This window comes from Rosa chinensis, chromosome 2 (genome assembly GCF_002994745.2).
Source record: "Rosa chinensis cultivar Old Blush chromosome 2, RchiOBHm-V2, whole genome shotgun sequence".
Lineage (NCBI taxonomy): Eukaryota > Viridiplantae > Streptophyta > Magnoliopsida > Rosales > Rosaceae > Rosa > Rosa chinensis.
Window position 1 is genome coordinate 80,962,764 of NC_037089.1, and position 18,550 is coordinate 80,981,313.

At 41.0% G+C, this 18,550-nt stretch overlaps 1 protein-coding gene and 1 pseudogene across 1 annotated transcript; both read right to left on the reverse strand.

Annotated features, from left to right (window-relative positions):
* Positions 1-2,648: 2,648 nt before the first annotated feature.
* On the reverse strand, positions 2,649-7,147 carry LOC112186259 (probable RNA-dependent RNA polymerase 1). The gene is made up of 5 exons (XM_024324614.2): positions 7,010-7,147; positions 6,310-6,844; positions 4,041-5,866; positions 3,795-3,945; positions 2,649-3,704 (listed from the first exon to the last, which is right to left on the reverse strand). The coding sequence occupies exons 2-5, from the start codon at positions 6,817-6,819 to the stop codon at positions 2,889-2,891; spliced, it is 3,303 nt and encodes a 1,100-aa protein (XP_024180382.1). The 5' UTR covers positions 6,820-6,844; positions 7,010-7,147; the 3' UTR covers positions 2,649-2,888.
* Positions 7,148-17,383: 10,236 nt separating this feature from the next.
* Positions 17,384-17,496, reverse strand: LOC112191135 (annotated as a pseudogene).
* Between the last annotated feature and the right edge of the window lie 1,054 nt (positions 17,497-18,550).

The following is an 18,550-nucleotide window of genomic DNA, read 5'->3' on the forward strand; positions in this document are numbered from 1 at the left end:
CATGGCTCCCGCCAGGAAGTGCGGGAGGCCCATTGGTTCGATGGATTCTCGCCCAAGAAAGAAAGCGAGTTTGGCACAAAATAATCCATTAATCATCGATACAATTAATCCCTCTCATGAAAATATTCCGGATTATGGTTATGTCAAAGAGACATCATTGGAGGACGCTCCAATAAAAGAACCAATTCCAGAGAATAGAGAGATCTCCATGAATTACACTAGTATACATGGGGTGATGGATAGAAATTCTATGACTATTAATGATGCTTTTGCATATCATATTGCAAAAGGAATTATAGAATACGATGATATCGAACCTCGCTCCGTTGAAGAATGTCAACGAAGAGCAGATTGGTCTAAATGGAAAGATGCGATCCAGACTGAATTGGATTCACTAACAAAGAGACAGGTATTTGGGTCTATAATGCTGACACCACCAAATATAAAACCTGTTGGCCATAAATGGGTCTTTGTTAGAAAGCGTAATGAGAAAAATGAGGTTGTTAGATACAAAGCCCGCCTTGTGGCACAAGGTTTCTCACAACGCCCTGGAATCGACTACGAGGAGACATATTCTCCCGTAATGGACGTTATAACGTTCCGCTACCTTGTCAGTTTGGTAGTTTCCGAAAAACTTGACATGCAGCTTATGGATGTGGTTACAGCATATCTCTATGGGGATCTAGATTCAGAGATATATATGAAGGTTCCAGATGGACTTCAATTACCCAAATCAAATGGCTCTAAACCACGGAGCGCGTTTTCAATAAGATTGAGACGCTCACTATATGGATTGAAACAATCCGGACGGATGTGGTATAACCGTCTAAGTGACTACTTGATTAGGAAGGGATATATTAACAATGAAATATGCCCATGCGTGTTCATTAAAAGAACAAGTTCCGGATTTGCAATTATAGCAGTATATGTCGATGACATGAATCTAATTGGAACTCTAAATGAGTTAAAAGAAACTGCTAAATATTTGAAATCCGAGTTTGAGATGAAAGATCTTGGGAAAACACGGTTTTGTCTCGGAATAGAACTCGAGCACCGTAGTGATGGGATTATGATCCATCAGTCAGCATATACTCAAAAATTACTAAGGCGCTTTAATGAAGATAAAGCAAAGCCTGTGAGTACTCCCATGATCAGCCGTAGCCTTGAGCCCAGAAAAGATCCATTTCGTCCAAAGGATGAGGACGAAGGCTTATTAGAGGCTGAAGTGCCATATCTAAGTGCAATAGGTGCATTATTGTACTTAGCTCAATGCACAAGACCGGATATCTCATTCGCAGTGAACTTGTTGGCTCGACATAGTTCCTCGCCAACACGCCGCCATTGGATTGGTATAAAGACAATCTTTCGATACTTAAAAGGTACGATTGATATGGGCTTGTTTTATCCCTACAGGGAGAAAAGAAAGGACGGAAGTATGGGATTAGATCCCACATGGCAAAAAGCCACCTTCCGCAATATGAACGCCGGCGACACTTTCCATGGTGGCCGACGTTCTCCTCCTCCCCTCCATCAAAATGATAATGATGTTTTGATGGGCTTTGCTGATGCAGGGTATCTCTCTGACCCTCACAAAGGTCGCTCCCAAACAGGTTATGTCTTTACCATGGGAAGCACCGCGATATCTTGGAGATCCACGAAACAGACCCTTGTTGCTACTTCCTCAAATCATGCAGAGATAATTGCTCTACATGAAGCTGTGCGTGAATGCATATGGCTAAGGTCTGTAAACAGACACATTCGAGGAACCTGTGGTTTGAAGTCCACCACAGAAGAACCTACATGCATTTACGAAGATAATGCAGCTTGTATTGAGCAAATGAAATTAGGTTTCATCAAGGGGGACAATACCAAGCATATATCGCCAAAATTCTTCTACAATCAGCAACAACAAACACTTCTAAAAATTGAAGTAAATCAAATCCGATCAGAGGAAAATGTAGCGGACTTATTTACTAAGTCGTTACCAAAATCCCCTTTCGAGAAACATGTGAAGAGTATCGGATTGAGAAGGCTATCCGAACTCCCACGATCTTCAGGGGGAGTCTAAATCAGGGGGAGTATCCAGTTACATACTCCACACTCAAACGCGCGTTGTGCTCTTTTTCTCCTTCGACCAAGGTTGTTTTTTCCCACAGGGTTTTATTACTTGGCAAGGTTTTTAACGAGGCAATTTCGAAGCGCACGACCTAAACAATACTATTTGACATGAAATATCCAAGGGGGAGTGTTGTAGTATATATGATTCACATGTACAAAACATGAGTCATAGTATAAATGTCTATATCATGTATACAAATAGGTACTTGAGTGTATAATGTAGGTATTGTGACTTGTGTGACAAGCTTTATGCCAAAGGGCAACAAGCATGGCATTTTATCATCATCACAGCCACCATAGAAGGCTGCAGCTGTGAATGTAGAGGTTATCAAATTGAGTTACTCTTTGAGCTTTCACACTTGTAATATTTTCCTATAAATACCTCTTTGTGTGAGATGAATAAACACACTTGAATCTCTATTCTCACAGAAACATTACTCTCTCTCTCTGTTTATCATTTCATACTTGTCCTCAAACAACAACTAATATATTAACAACTATATACAAACAGAATGAAACGAATTCAACAATGGCTTGCAAACAAGAATTCGAATTGAACAGCAAAAGAAAGAAAGTGAACAAGGTCACTAACTTGATTCTTGAGAGAGGCTTGCGAAAGCAATGTTCTAAGACAGAAATTAATACAACATAGTGTGCTAATCTTATTCAGAAAATTAAAGAAAATACACAACAGCTAAGCATTAATGTAAAATTCTCAGACACATGCCACTAGGCTGCCAAGTCAAATGGCTCTTCAGTGGTGACTTTTGTCAACGAGTTCTTCTACTTGTTTTCTCCCTCTTGATCTGGATAAGCATGTCGAAAACACACCATGGAAAACTCAGGAAATGGTCTCTTGCCATAGCCTTGTTGTAGCAACCCCAGTAACGATGATGATATGTAACATGGTACCATGCTGATGCTTTGGCTGCATACACATTATCAATATCAGTTCCGAAATCTGATGGATCATCACCATTTGGCTTCTCCATAAACCATGTTCTTGCCTCCTTCTTCAATGACCTCACAGCGTAGTTAATTGACTCCAAGTCCTTTCTCTTGTTGAAGAAATTTGATACATTCGTGATGTTTCCACTCAGTATTTCAGCTTCAGTTTTGATACCATAATAGTCCATCAGGTTTCCCAGCTTGTAGTCATACTTACTTTTGCAACTCATGGCATCATTGATGTAATATTCGAATCCATCTACCTCCATGTCAGGATCATAAAACCTCCTAGCCACTTCCATAGTGAAGGACTTGAACTTAAAAGAGTGTGAATGTGATCCTAGCTCAATATCTTTCACCTGTCGGAAGAGCTTCCCAATCACACGCTTGGACTCATAGGTTTTCCTGTCAATCTTTTCCATGAAATCTGGGTATTCTTGGACACGCAGTCTACGTGGCAGTTCCACTAGTACACCAGTTTTAGGAGAATCAACAGCATCGGAGTGGAGCTTGGCGAGTTTAATACATTCATCACTCATAGCCTTCCGAGGTTTTCTGTCTGCAAAGACAAGATGTGCATTTGAAATGATGCCCAAGTTGTCATTCACTATGTAGTTGGTAAAAGACTCCTCAACTTCCTGTAGTGTTACACAGCAGAACACAATATAAAGACATGTTTAAAATTATGCTTCACTACATTTTACATGATAATTTGAATAATACCATACCTCCATTGTAACATTATGATCCAATTCCACAGTTGGTGCTGGGGTATAGTTCATGGGTTCAGATTGCCGCGGTGGAATCAGGTCACTATCCCAGCTAACAAAGTAATCATCTCCATCTAAATCGCCGCCTGAGCATTCATTAGGATGAGGCCTATTTAATGGAAAGAAGTTTTAGTCAGTATATATATCAAACAATACAAGAAAGACTGAAATACAAATGCAAGTATTAAGCAATCTGAAAGTTACCTCTTTCCTTTTTGGGGGAACACAACGCAATCCACCATGTGGTGTAACGCTGGCACATCCACAGCCATAAGAACACGCACATCTCCCGGGTGTAAACACGGGTGTTTAGTAACAACTACTTTGCCCTCAACAGTAAAATTTTCTTGGCTTGCAGTTGTAGTGCTGCCATTGAAGATAGCATGGTGAGAACATTGCACAAATACCTGACCATATTCCAATGTCCCTGTTTCATCTAGGCATCCCTTCATAGATCTTCCATCTTGAACAAAAATTCGTGTTCTACTCCGCAGTTCTTCAAGTTTTGATGCACATAATGATTGTAGCATCAATGAGAGAAATGGCTCTGCATTTGGCTTATAAAACATCAACATTTCCTTTAGAATGTTGGTCGCCTCTCCATGGAACATCAATTCCAGTGCCTCCTGTGCTTTCAATGGATCAGTTAGAATCCCTTCCAATTGATTCATTGCCTGCGTTTGCTTCTTCTCAAAAACATGATCCTGAACTCCAAGAGTAGACAAAAGGGTAATCAATTGACGATTGAGGAAACAAGGTTGGTACCTGCTCCATGCCAGGACATCTAACTTTGTGTTGAGTGATTTGAACTTGCACATGCTCTTTCTCAATGCCAGCTTCTTTGACAATTTTGGATCAACTGCCACAATACCTTTGTAGCCAGCATAGCGGATTTGAAAGGCGGATGGAGTAGAACTTTTCCCACATTTTCTTGCCACTCTTTCAGCAAAATCAATAGATATCTTCCCAATTCCATCAGAGAAGCAATATTTGGTTCTGCCTCTTTCAATTTCTACATCAGGAATGACTTCAATTTCGTCCGATCCAACACTAAAAGTCTCCCTGGAAGAGCTGAAAGACTGACCAAGCCTGGCTGCATATTTAGCTGCATTTTTAATGTGACTAAAATCACCCATCCAGTCTCTAATTCCTTGTGCAGTAAGGCCCCTTCTGGAAGCAAACATCCATACAGAGTGTTCTCGCAATTGACTAGATGAAAATGCAAGAAACTCAAACTTCTTTTCGCCAATCACTATCCCATCTCTTAGAGTAGAAAGTATTCTTTCATATACTCTAGTTCTCCTCTCCTCTTCTGCACGACCTGTCCGCGGACACAAATCTACAGAATGTATCTTCCCCAAGTCCTCATCAACAAAAGAAACCCTAAGAAAATTGTCAATATCTTCAGGATAATTTCGTAAAACACGATTGGAGAGATTTATCTCTGGACCACAGAAGTATACTTTACATGGTGTAATCTGAACCCTGTGTACATACACAAAGTCTTCATCTAAAGATATAGCTGGTGACTGAGGAATCTGCTTGCATGCCTGGTACATTTCGTACTGCTTAAGAAGCCACCTCACAGGTTCATAGCAGCACTCCTTGGAGTTAAACAGTTTGTCCAGGGCACACTCTATATATTCAATTCTTATTCTAGTAGGATCCACTAGATTATAGAAACTGACATCAAGAGCTTGCCCGGGAATACAACCATGCTGAACCAATGAATTTATCTTGAACAGGATTTTAAATGGTAAGTCAATCCCTAGGGGTGGAGCCAGAATAGGAACAAGAGCTGAATTTCCGGAGAAAGTGTTTCCCGTCTTCAGCACAAACTGTCCTTCATTCTCTATATAGTGAATGAAACTCTCGCCTAGGTCTGGAAGTGCACAACTTAATGGAAGCTCCAAACATAAAGAAGAGGATTGCCCGATGCAGCATGATGGAGTGAAATCAACTTCTCGAACCCGGGAGTTGTCAGAAGCCGAAGTTACATTTTTCTTATAAATCCGAGGGGCACCACGTAACTGGCAAGAAGAGAAAATGTTAGATACTTTTCCCAAGTGACGCACATAGTCATACTATAATGCAATAGGTAAGTGCTCAAATACTCAAACTTTATTAGAAGTTTAGAACCGAAATAGTAATCAAACATGACATCACACCTAAGTTTCACTGAGAGAAACCATATTTCTGTATATTATCCAGAGCCAAAAGTCACTGCTTTTTATCTAAATTAAATACAACATGAGTCTAAACCCTATAAAAGTATCACTACTTAAATACACCCCAGAAATGTTTTTTTTACTGGTATAACTCATAAAAAGCTAGCATAGAACAGTTTATTTTGCAAGATAATGAACTTCATGCTAGCTAAAGTTAGAAGTTACTAGGATTTAAGTACAAGTATATAAACAATATATGAAGAGCAGCAAAATAGGGGAATCAAGCAGTAAGAACTTTGACAAACCTGGATGAGAAGAAACTTTGTAAACTGACCAAGTGGACAACGCAGCTCAATCCGGCAAATAGTGTCAGATGGGAGCTCAAACTTGTATTCAGCACAATCATAGGAGAAAGACAAGTGCACATTTTTCAGTTCCATCCCAAATGTCACAGAAACATCTGATTTTGTCCAAAGCACCGAAAACTTCTCCTCAGATATCTTGCATCCAAAGTGAAGTGTCACATGTTCCTCCAAGACTTTTGATCTCTGTGCCAAGTCACGCTTCCATTCTCGAGCTTTCAGATAAGACTCTCCATACCACAGGCGTCGAGCATCCGCTAATGGAATTATTATTTCAGCACATTCTGCTGTTGTGAATTCAACTATGGCAGATGATCTTGATGCGCCATCTTTTGGAGGAAGAACATTCACAGAGATAACAGTTCCTTCTCCAGTATACTCCTCCAGAAATTTTGTCACTGCTTCCGGAGACTCCACAGTGGGAAATCCAAACAAGGAAACTGTCTTGACCATGCTGACTAGTTGATAATGGCAATTGCTGTATCAAAGTAAAAATTAAAATTAGTAACTCTCAACTAAAAACAGTAAAGAGAATGCAGAACATAGCAAAAGCTTTGAAAGAAAATGCAATTGACATAATACTACATTATCATTAGGCATGAAGTTAACTAAAAGAGCTAGAAGAATGTAATGCAAAGCTCACATTGACTTTGAAATGTAAGCTCGATCAGAGGTAACTACTGCTTTCTGTGGATGAAGCAAAGCTCATGAAGCCAATATTTATAGGAAGAAAAAGAGCAGAGGTCAAAGATTGGTCCTCAAGTTTCAAGTACATCTCCCGTTGTTAAATAACTTGTCATGGCAGCTCTGTGCTTTTTTTTTTTTTTTGCCACAACTTGTCATGGCAGTTATGCTTGGTCTAGAGAATCTTGCCTCTGTTTTTGAATAGAATAAACGACTGTCATGATCCCGTGCTTCGCAGCAATGACTTTGTCACTGGTCAGCTCTGAGAAGTCGAATTGCATTTTGACACGTAGCAAGGCCATGATGGTTGACCTTTTGTTCATTTGCTTAGTTTCTCTCTTAATTGTACTGAAAGTGTAATGCAACAAGTTCTAAATGCCTAAACTAAGATTTCATCCAATTAAGGTTGGTGGTTGATATTAAAGTAATTGACAAATATGTTACACTAGGATTATTTAAATTCCCTTAATTTGTCCAGTTTATTTTGTTTAAATGATGTTGAAAGTGAACTTTTTGGCCAAGAATGTTCTGAAAGTTAAGGGACCAATGAGTCACAATGCCTTAACCCTTATGCGAAGTTCAAGCCAAGAATCGTCTAGAATCTCTCCAAGGGGAAAAGGAAAGTGGGCATCTATGTTCCCCATGATCAAGAACTTCACTCCTTGTTGAGCAAGTTTTAGACAAGGATGTCTTAACTTGAGCGAGTGAAAGTGAATAAGAATTAAACAATGCCTAGAATTTAGAAAGCAAAAGTAAAAGAAAAGGATAGACGAACCTGCTTTGAAAGTCGTTGGAAGCTTGGAGCCAGCAATTTCCCAACATAGACCATCACCATCATAGACTACGCTATTGATCTAACCAACCTTGGCTGGCAAGCCTAATGTAAAGGCTTCAAACACTACTCGTACAAGATCAAGGAATGAAAATGCTAATTAGTATTTTATACAATAATAATACTGTTGTTAAAGGATATTGACATAATGTGTGCCTCTACAAACTAGGGTTAGAGTTGTAACAGGAAAGTACCATAGGTATACTAATTGTATTCCGATTCTATTACTTTTTGTGTACTCTGTAAACTCCCTATATAAAGGGCTCCTATTATCAATAATAAACACAATTCTATTCTCCTACATCCTACAACACGTTATCAGCACGAGTTCTAACCATAGCTTCAGAAGAAAAAACCCTAGAACTTCTTCACTGCCGCCAACCCAAAAAAAAAGGAAGAGAGGCCGACTAACAGCAGCGCCCCCGTGCCCACGTCGAACTGCACCAGCAGCCCAGCCTCCTGCGCAGCCTCCCTGCATCCTACAACCCGCGCACCAATGCTGCCCCAGCCCTCCACCGATCAACACACCGCCTGTTTCCCTGCACCCATACCACCGGCGAAACTGCAGCATCAAGCTCACTGCAACAGCCCTCCTTCGCATAGCCCAGCAGCCCAGGCCGTGATCTGCAACAGCCCAGCCCTCCTCCGATCTGCACACCGGCGAACTGCAGGGAGAAGACCCAGAGGATGAAAAGTCGCGAAAAAAAAGGGGAGGGAGGAAGACCGAAAAAAAAAAAACAGAAAAAGAAGGGACCCGGCCCGAAAAGAAAAAAAAGGGGAAAAGGAAAGGAGGGGACCCGGCTGGCCAGAAAGAAAAAAAAAAGGGAGGAAAGCCCAGAAAAAAAAAAAAAAACACGCCTGCTCCAACACGCACGTGTCCTCAAGCAAAATCATGTAAGTTTTTATAATTAAGGTTGTTGCTTTCTTGTATTTAAATTCCTTTTATTTTCTGCATAATATTGGAATATATGTTGCCAAATGATTTTGAGTACTTAACAAAGCGGAATTGTGGGGATTACTAAGAGTGTTCGTATGAACTAAGAGTGTTAATAATTAAACGAACTAAGAGTGTTCGTGTGAACTAAGAGCGTTCACAATGCTTGGACTAAGAGCGTCCGTAAGCATCAAATTGTGACCATATTAAACATCATTGTTGGTCTAATCCAAAAGAGATTCTTGGAAAATGATTTCTTGGTAGCATAGCTCGGAAATCTTATTATTTTAGTTTTCGTGGAAGTTTAGCTCCGAAACTAATATATCTTCTCTTCTTATTTTCAGGATGTCGAATGAACCTAGACTCGATTTTCGCATGCTTGACTCAACAGGCTCGGATTACCACAGTTGGGTAACCGATGTTGAGAACCATCTCACTTCAAAGGGAATTTTACCCATAATCCAGGCACCTAACCTGGATCTTATGTTCAACCGAACATCTACAAAGCATGCTCAAGCAGTTATCTTGATGCGACGCCATATGGACAAGGCACTCAGATTGGAATATATGTCGATCAAGGATGCAAGAGAGCTATGGGTAGCGCTAGAAGAGCGCTTTGGCAATGTCCAAGATTCCCTCCTCCCTGACTTGAAGGTTCAATGGAACAATCTGCGCTTTGCTGACTTCAAGTCTGTTGCTGAATATAATTCAGAGGCTCTTCGCTTACAATCCATGTTGAGATTCTGTGGGCAACCTGTCACAGAGCAAGAGCTAATTGAGAAGACTCTCTCTACTTTCCCCGTTTCAGCCATTGTGGTATCAAAGCAATACTGTACTGAAGTCAATGCTGGACGGATCACGAGGTTTCATCAGCTTATCAATATTATATCTGTAGCTGAGAAACAAGATAACATACTCGTGAGGAATTATAATTCAAGGCCCATTGGAACTAAGAGCGTTCATGAGGCGAATTATAATGCACCCAAAGGAGGGCGCAAGGAGCGGTACCCTAAGAATGGGGGACATGAGGGACGTATGAGCCCATATAACCGCCCTAACCAGGAAGGAAACCGCAAGTTTGGTGCGGATACACGTGGTGGTAATGCCACACGTGGGAGAGGGGGTCGTGGTATCCCTAGCCGTAATGATGGCTCAATGGGTCGTGGTGGTGGCACCAACCCTCCTAGGGAACGCCCGCAACGTGCACAACGTACACCTCAATTAAAGGGAGGCAACCGCAATGATGAGTGTCATCGATGTGGATCAATTGAGCATTGGTTCAAGCAATGCAAGGCAAGTGAGGAACTAGCTGCAAGCTACAGGGCATATAGAGACATGAGAGAGCAAGAAGTGTACCTTGCAGAAGAAGAAGAAGATGGTGGAGATGTCAATCTCACCATATGGGACTTCAAAGCTGAAGATGAAGTGCACAAGGATGCAACAGACTTTGATTAGATTAGTTTTTTTTTTTTTCCAATAACTTTTGTAATGGCAATTTGCCTTAGTCAATAAATGACAATTGTATTAACTCTTTCTTATGTGGCAGACCCAATAAAATGTGATGTCTAGGAAAGTCATTGAGAGTCTTGGTACTAAAGAGAGCCTCGCTCCACCAACATCTCTCTCTACTTTCCTGGTCATATTTGATTGGAATTACCAAACGGATAGAGTGACTACAATGTGTCTTACTTTGATTTTATTTTGGATTAGACTTTGGAAACTTTGATGTAATCATTGGCTATTAATAAAGTTTCAATTCTTTTACTTAATGTCTTGGACATACCTTAATTCGAACTTTATTATATAAGAGCCAATGGTTTTCATGTGGAAACACATTATGAGAATGGACAGAGTTCCTTTGCATCACCTCTAATGACTACGGACATAAACGAGTATTAGAGAAACTTATGTGTCGCTCTAGTGGGTTGTATGCAACCACTATTTGAGTTATTGAATCCAACTATGTCATGAGAGACGACTTATGGGATTTTGACACATATAGGCTTTGACATGATGATCCGTGTATTAAAGACTTTACACGAACATCCATTTTCAGAACAAAGAAAAGTAAGAACCAAGAATTGGTTCGAGGAGCTGCACATGCGCCTCATGGAGCCATGATTGTGCAAAGATACGCCATACATGGCCAGTGCCGCCTACCCCCTGTGGTAAATACATGGCATTGACGCCATAAACTCCTCTATCTACTTCTCAAGTCCATTGTGACACTATGGCTTCACCAAAACCTTTAGTGGTTGATTATAAAGCCCATGTTTCGTTCTGTAAAGCCTGTTATTTAGGATTGAGACCATCCTATGCAAAGGAGATTGAGGAAATAATTTCATTCTTATAAAGAATCTAAGGGAATTCTATGGATTTTATCAACCAACTTGCGGACCGTATAGATGTTTTATGGTGTTGGTTGATACGCAAACACGATGGTCACGTGTTGCGCCATTATCCACTCGTAATGCTGCTTATACTACACTCCTAATACATAACATATGGCTACGGGCTCACTACCCAGATCATCTCATTCAATCAATTTGCCTTGATAATGCTAGAGAGTTTACATCGAAAATTTTCGATAGGATTAAATTCAGTTTAGTCCCTCAGACTTTAGGCCAAACATCAGTTTGGTCCCTCATCTTTTTTTTTTAATCAAACTCATCCCTGATTTCTCAAATTGCATCAACCTCATCCAAAATTTGAATCCGGCCCCAATTGTGACGTCATCTGTTGAGCTGGAACAGACAAGGAGGTCCCACATGAAGGGCATAATGGACATTTCGTATTTAATCTAATTTCTATTTTTTTTTCTCTTATTTTCTCTCTCTTCTCTCTCTTGCTTTCTCTCACTCACATCTGAAACAGAGAGGAGCTCTCTCTCTCTCACTCACACATATTCCCAGCCACCGTGAACACCGGCCGGCCACCATGAATCCTCTGCTCACACCCTCGACCACCTCCACACCCTCTCAAAACCGGAGCAACAGGAGGCCTCGATCAAATCCACCGTCGAAGCCTCTCTCTTCGCCTCCGCCTCTGCCTCTTGATAGGCATCGTCCTCGTCTTCTTCTCCGGTGACTGACTTGGACTTGTTGAGGCAGCCCAAAGCTACTTGACCCGGCAGCGATTCGGTATGCGGAAACCGTGATGCTCTCAGATCAACGAGAAAGCATCCAGACAAGGCGAAACGGATCGATCCGGGATCCGAACTGGAGAGAGATCCAAATGACGGATTCGAATCTGAATCTACAGGAATCGGGGTGGGAGGAGACAAGGAGAGAGGCCCGCAAGATCGAGGGAGGTGTCTGCTAAACTCGGAGCTCGGTTCATTTCTGTCTCTCTCTTTTTTTGATGTAATTTGTTGGTTGTTGAATGGAAGTTGTTGATTGCTCGGTTCTGTGTTGTGGGTTTCTTCAATCTTGGGTTGTGGTGTCTGCATTACATTTTGGTTAGGTATTGGATTGGTGGGTTGTGATGATCGAAGAACTCCCCGAAATTGGACTTGAACATCTTAACCCCGCTGACATAATCGAAGAAAAATCGGCGGGGATGGTGGTGACTGCGGTGGTGGCGCCGCTGGGAACGGCTGCTTCTCATGGTGGTCGGCCGGTGTTCACGGTGGCTGGGAATATGTGTGTGTGTGTGTGTGTGAGAGTGAGAGAGAGAGAGAGAGAGAGCTCCTCTCTCTGTTTCAGATGTGAGTGAGAGAGAGCACGAGGGAGAAAATAAGAGAGAAAAAAATAGAAATTAGATTAAATATGAAATGTCCATTATGCCCTTACTGTGGGACCTCCTTGTCTGCTCCAGCTCAGCAGATGACGTCACATTTGGGGCCGGATTCAAATTTTGGACGAGGTTGATGCAATTTGAGAGATCAGGGATGAGTTTGATTAAAAAAAAAGATGAGGGACCAAACTGATGTTTGGCCTAAAGTCTGAGGGACTAAACTGAATTTAATCCTTTTCGATAACTATTGCATATCATTGGGTATTGATATCAAGTATCATATTCCCATGTACACATCCAATTGGTCTCGCGGAAAAGCCACCATTAAACGACTACAATGGTAGCCCGGACATTGGTAATGCGCACTAATATTTCTGCTTGGGTTATGCAATAACGCATGCAGCTATGCTAATTCGTCTACGACTCATAGCAGCCACTCAACTTTTATTTGCGTTAAAGCTAGTGACTGGGTTCGAGTTTAATATCTCGTATTTATGCATATTTAAGTGTGCAGTTCACGTGCCAATTGCACCGCCACAGCGCATCAACATGAGTCATTGCAACGAATGCATATATATATTTGTTAGACATGAGTCTCCAACTATAAGTCCGCTATGTAAAACTCTTGACAGGCGATCTCTATTTCGCTGGATTTACGAATTGTCATTTTGATGAGACAGTCTTGCCGTCGTTAGGGGGAGATTAGAACGTCAATGTTCAACAGGAACGACAGGAATTGTCGTGGTCTGTCCCCACTATGTCTCATCTTGATCCCCTAAAAGTGACGAGATCACATATACCTACTGAAAACATACCTGCAAGGATTAATGTCCCCACAAGAGGACATGGTGCCACCCAGAGAAGATGGGTACTGCACCACTACCATGGATGGTAGTATGGTGACGCCACAAAGGTGGCATAATGGTGTCATAGGCCATGGGTTCCGCTATAGAGAGTAGGAGACCCATAGGTTCGATGGATTCTCGCCCTAAGAAGAGAGCGAGTTTGGCACAACTTGATCCATTGATCATTGATACTCATAATCTGTCTTATGAGAATATTTTGGATTGTGGTTATGTCCAAGAGACATCGTTGGGGGACGCCTCAATGTTAGAACCAATTCCTGAAAATATAGAGATCTCTACGAACTACACTAGTGTACATGAGGACGTGGAACTATTGAGACCAATGACATCGAACCTTACTCCGTTAAGAATGCCAACGTAGAGAAACTTTGCCTAAATGGAAAGATGCGATCCAGGTTGAATTGGATTCACTAACGAAGAGGAAGGATTTCGGGCCTGAGATGCCAATACCTCCTAACATAAAACCTATTGACATTAACAGGTCTTCGTTAGATAGTGTGATGAGGAAAAGAGATGGCAATCTCACCTTATGACGCAGGGTTTCTCACAACGCCCTGGAATCGACTACGAGAAGACATATTATCTCGTAATGGATGTCATTGCACTCCACTACCTTGTCAGTTTGGTAGCTTCCAAATAACTAAACATGCAGCTTACGAATGTGGTCACTATGTATCTTTATGGGGATCTAGATACGGAATATAATGAAGGTTCTTGTGGACTTCATTTACCCAAGTCAAGTGGCTCTAGACCACGGAGCGCATTTGCAACGAGGTTGAAATGCTCACTAAAATGACTACTTGATTGGGAAGGGTTATGGTGAACTATGCCCACGTGTTTCCATGACAAGTTCCGGATTTGCAATTGTCGCGGTTTATGTTGATAAACATAATTGGAACCCTTGAGAGTTAAGGGAAACCGCTGAACACCTTAAATCCGAGTTTGAGAGGAAGGACCTTGGGAGAACACGGTTTTGTCTAGATTCAGAACTTGTATACCGTGTCAATAGACATTTTTGATAAAGTCAAAAATGCACTCCCATGGTCGTCCGTAGTCTTAGCCCTAAAAGGGATCCGTTTCGTCCCAGGGATGATGACGAAGACGTGTTAATAGCGAAAGTGCTTACTTATGTACAATAGGCGCATTATTGTACTTAGCACAATACAAGACCGGACACCTGACTACACGCATTTATATACGTGTAATTATATCTAAAATACTAGAATTAAGCTAATCCTCAAGTCAATTATTATGTAATTAATCCATTTTTATTTATTCTGTAGTAAATAAGAGGAGTTGTGGATTTCGGAAGAAGTTGTGCAAAATTGGAGCAAAATGAAGGTTCCCAGAAAATGACAAAAAAATCAACCAAGAGCGATATCATCGGAAATGGAGGAACTTGAACACACAAAGCAAAAGAAAAAAAAAGGAATGAGTTTAATTGGAAGTGTGGCAGCTTAACATTTAATTAAATCAAATTGGTTTAATTAACAAGGTGGTAATAAGCTGTCTTCCACGTGCAGCAATCAAGCTTACTCTCTTCTTTCATCTCCTAGCCACCCATATGCTGACACGTGCTTGTCCCTCTTTCACACCAACCAGACCACAATTCCCATTCATTCCTTTACCTCTCGGTGAACAGGGGACAACCTAATTATATATATACACAGTACCACACAGAGAAGAGACACAATTCCGCCGCATATCAATTAACCCAATTTTGCCTCTCTTCTTATCACTCACGCCCAGACCCATATATTTTGCAATTAACCCCATTTCTTTCTTTTCTTCTTCTTCTCCCATCGAAACCAACCCACCTCCAACTCTCTCTCTCTCACAATTTCTTCCTTCTCATCTTTTTCATCCCACCTCACCAAGATTTTCATCCCTCCTCACCAAGATTTTCTCACCTCACCAAGATTTTATTTCCTCCTCACCAAGAAATTCTCCTCACCAAGATCTACCTCACTAAGATTCAATCTTCTCATCAATTCCACAAATTTCAAAGGGGGAGCCCAAACATCGAGAAATTCATCACCATTAAATTTGGGTAAAAGTGGGGAGCCATAAATCAAGGCTAGCCATAATTGCTTTATAGCAATTTGTGGCTTGTTGTTGTTACTCCTACTTCTCTTCACTTTGTTCCTCTTTAAATTTGGTATATTGATGTTTGTTTAATGATGGGTAGTGAGTAGATTTGTTGTTGGGGGCTAGGGTTGTGTGCCCTAGTCCAAATTTTATGTAAAGGATGCCTATTTTAATGTCATGATGCAATTTAATTTGTTGGATGCTTATATCAATTTTTGTTGGGTTAAAATGCATGTCTAGGAGCCTAGTCAACTCTAGGGTGTGTATTTTGAGCATGTCTAGGATGGAGTTAGAGGCTTGACCCCCTGTAATTCCTAAGCTAGAAACCTTCAATTTCGTATTCGAGGGGTTATAAGCATGGTGATTTACACCCGTTGCGTGAATGCGCGGGCGGGTCGCTTAGTAGTCTAATTCCTCGATTTTTAGGCCTCTTGATGTGAATTAGAGACCCTTGAACCGGCTCTAATTCATGCCAAGTGAGTTCCTACGACCCTTGAACCGGAGTAGAAATACAATGAAAGAGAATTTCGGTCCTTGAGCCTTGAACCGCCTTGGATACAACTACCGCCAAAGTAGGAAATTTGCATCTACATTAGATTAGCTTCCGACACATGAGATTTGGGTGAAGGAACCTCCCTAGCACCCGACATTCCCATTATATTGTTCACACTTTTCTAGTTTAATTTCCTTGCATTTTTATTAATCGCTTTACATTTTATTACTTTTTGTTTAGTTCAAATCAACTCTCAAATATTAAATCCATCGACTCATTTGTGTATACCCATCTTGAGGCTACAAGTTAGTGGCTTTGAATAGACTTGGTGTGAGCTAAGCCGAGCATTGCCAAGGCTTGGTGCCTTGATTGTTTATACTTTTTATTTTACTTTTTATTTTTCGTGTGTGCTTTTAGTATCCTACCGCCAATTATCTTGGTTAGGTCCAACACCTAATCCCCGAGGTACGATAAACTAAGGTCCAAATATTTCCCTTACTTGACAACGATTCGTACGCTTGCGAAGAGTTTATGAGTCAAGTCAATGGCGCCGTTGCCGGGGATTAGGGTTTAATAGCCTTAATCCCTTGGTAATTGGCATTTTGGGTCATTTTTAGCATACTTTTATTTTTATTTTTATTTTTATCTTTATCTCTTGTTTCTTTGTTTAGTTGTTATTTATTTTATTTTATTTTATTTTGTTTTATTTTATTTTATTTTCATTTCTTCGGTTAGTTTAGTCAAATTTAGTACTACTTGTGTTTCATTCTCTTTTTACCCCTCTAATTACTTGTTAATTTTGCGTGGGTTGAATTGGTGCTTATCTTGCTTATATTTTGGTTATTGAGATACTCGATTTCTTATTGATCTTTCATAGGTATATGAGTGACACTCTACTACCTATCAATTTGAGAAGTGGTTGTGTTTTGCAAAGATTACCTAGAGGAAGACCAACAAGGAGAGTTAGGAGACCAAGACATCGCTCACAAGCACCTTCTAGGTCTCCTATTCGAGTAGTAGATATGGGTGACGAGCGTCAAGTACTACAAGATGAGGAAGAGATTCCATTGAGCCATTATTCATGTCCTAGCATTGTAAATGCTCCATCTTGCATTGTGCTTCCTCCGACAAATGCCAACTTTGAGATCAAGCCTAACATGTTGTCTATTCTCCCTACTTTCCATGGCATGGCTAGTGAGAGGCCACATGATCATATAATTGAGTTTGATGCCATATGTTCCACTATGCACTTGGGAGGATTAACTTTGGAGGGTTTGAAGCTTCGATTATTCCCATTTTCTTTGAAAGATCAAGCACGCACATGGTTTCATAAGCTCAAGCCAAGATCCATTCTCTCTTGGGCCGATATGCAAAGAGTGTTCTTGACTACTTATATGCGGGATAGCTTGACCAAGTTCTTTCAAGAGGATAATGAGACTTTTTATGATGCATGGGAGTGCTTCAAGGATATTGAGTTAGGTTGCCCTCATCATGGACTTACCAAGTGGCTTCTTTGCGAATCTTTCTACAATGGGTTGATTATTGATGATAGAAGGAGATTGGATAATGCATCGGGTGGAAATTTTCTAAAGAAAGGTCCTAATGCCGCTTGGGATACTTGTGAGGAAGTGGCTACCCAATCCGGTCAATGGGATAATCATCAAAGGAGAAGAGGAGGTAGAGATGACCACACTACATCTAGAGGTCGAGATTCACATGTATATGGTACTAGAGGACAAGTTCATATGGAGCCTCGTGGTAGAGGTGTGTATGATGTTTCTCATATTGATAAAGATGATGGAGTTATGAATTCCAAACTTGAAAGGCTCGAAGCAAAGATTGACAAGAAATTTGAGATGCTTCTTCAAGCGCAAAAGGGTAGTGGTTCGTCTTCTTCACATGTCAAGAGTGTTGCTTCTTCACATCTTTGCTTGATTTGTGAGTCTCCTCATCATTCTACTCATGATTGTCACTTGGCTTCACAATTTCCGGAATTTGTTGAGGAGCAAGTTAGAGCTATTAATTCTTATCAAAGGCCACCAAGAAATGATCCTTATTCTACTACATATAATCCGGGTTGGCGTAACCACCCAAATTTCTCATGGAGAGATGGTGGAGGGTCCTCTAATGCACACCAAGGTGGTTCTCACTCATATGGAGGGAGTCAAGGCCCCAATTCTTCATCTTTTAGTCCCCACGGCCATGGAAACACACAATTTGGTGGACGAAATCATTTTGGGCAGCAAGCATCTACTTACAATTCTCAAGGCCAAGGGCCATGTTTTGGTGCTACACATGCTTATGGAGGAGCCCCACATGATACTCAAGGGTTTGGTCAAAGTTCCCATTCATTTTGTGGTGCCAATCCTACACAAAATGCTCCTCCCGGATTTCAAAATAGGCAAGCACCACAACCGGAACCAAAGAAGTCTCATATGGATGATATCTTGCCCGCTCTAGCCCAAAGTCATACTTCTCTTACACAAAGCCAAGCGAAGACCGATCAAACTCTTAATATTCTTACTCAAGGTCAAAGTTTGCTTGCACAATGT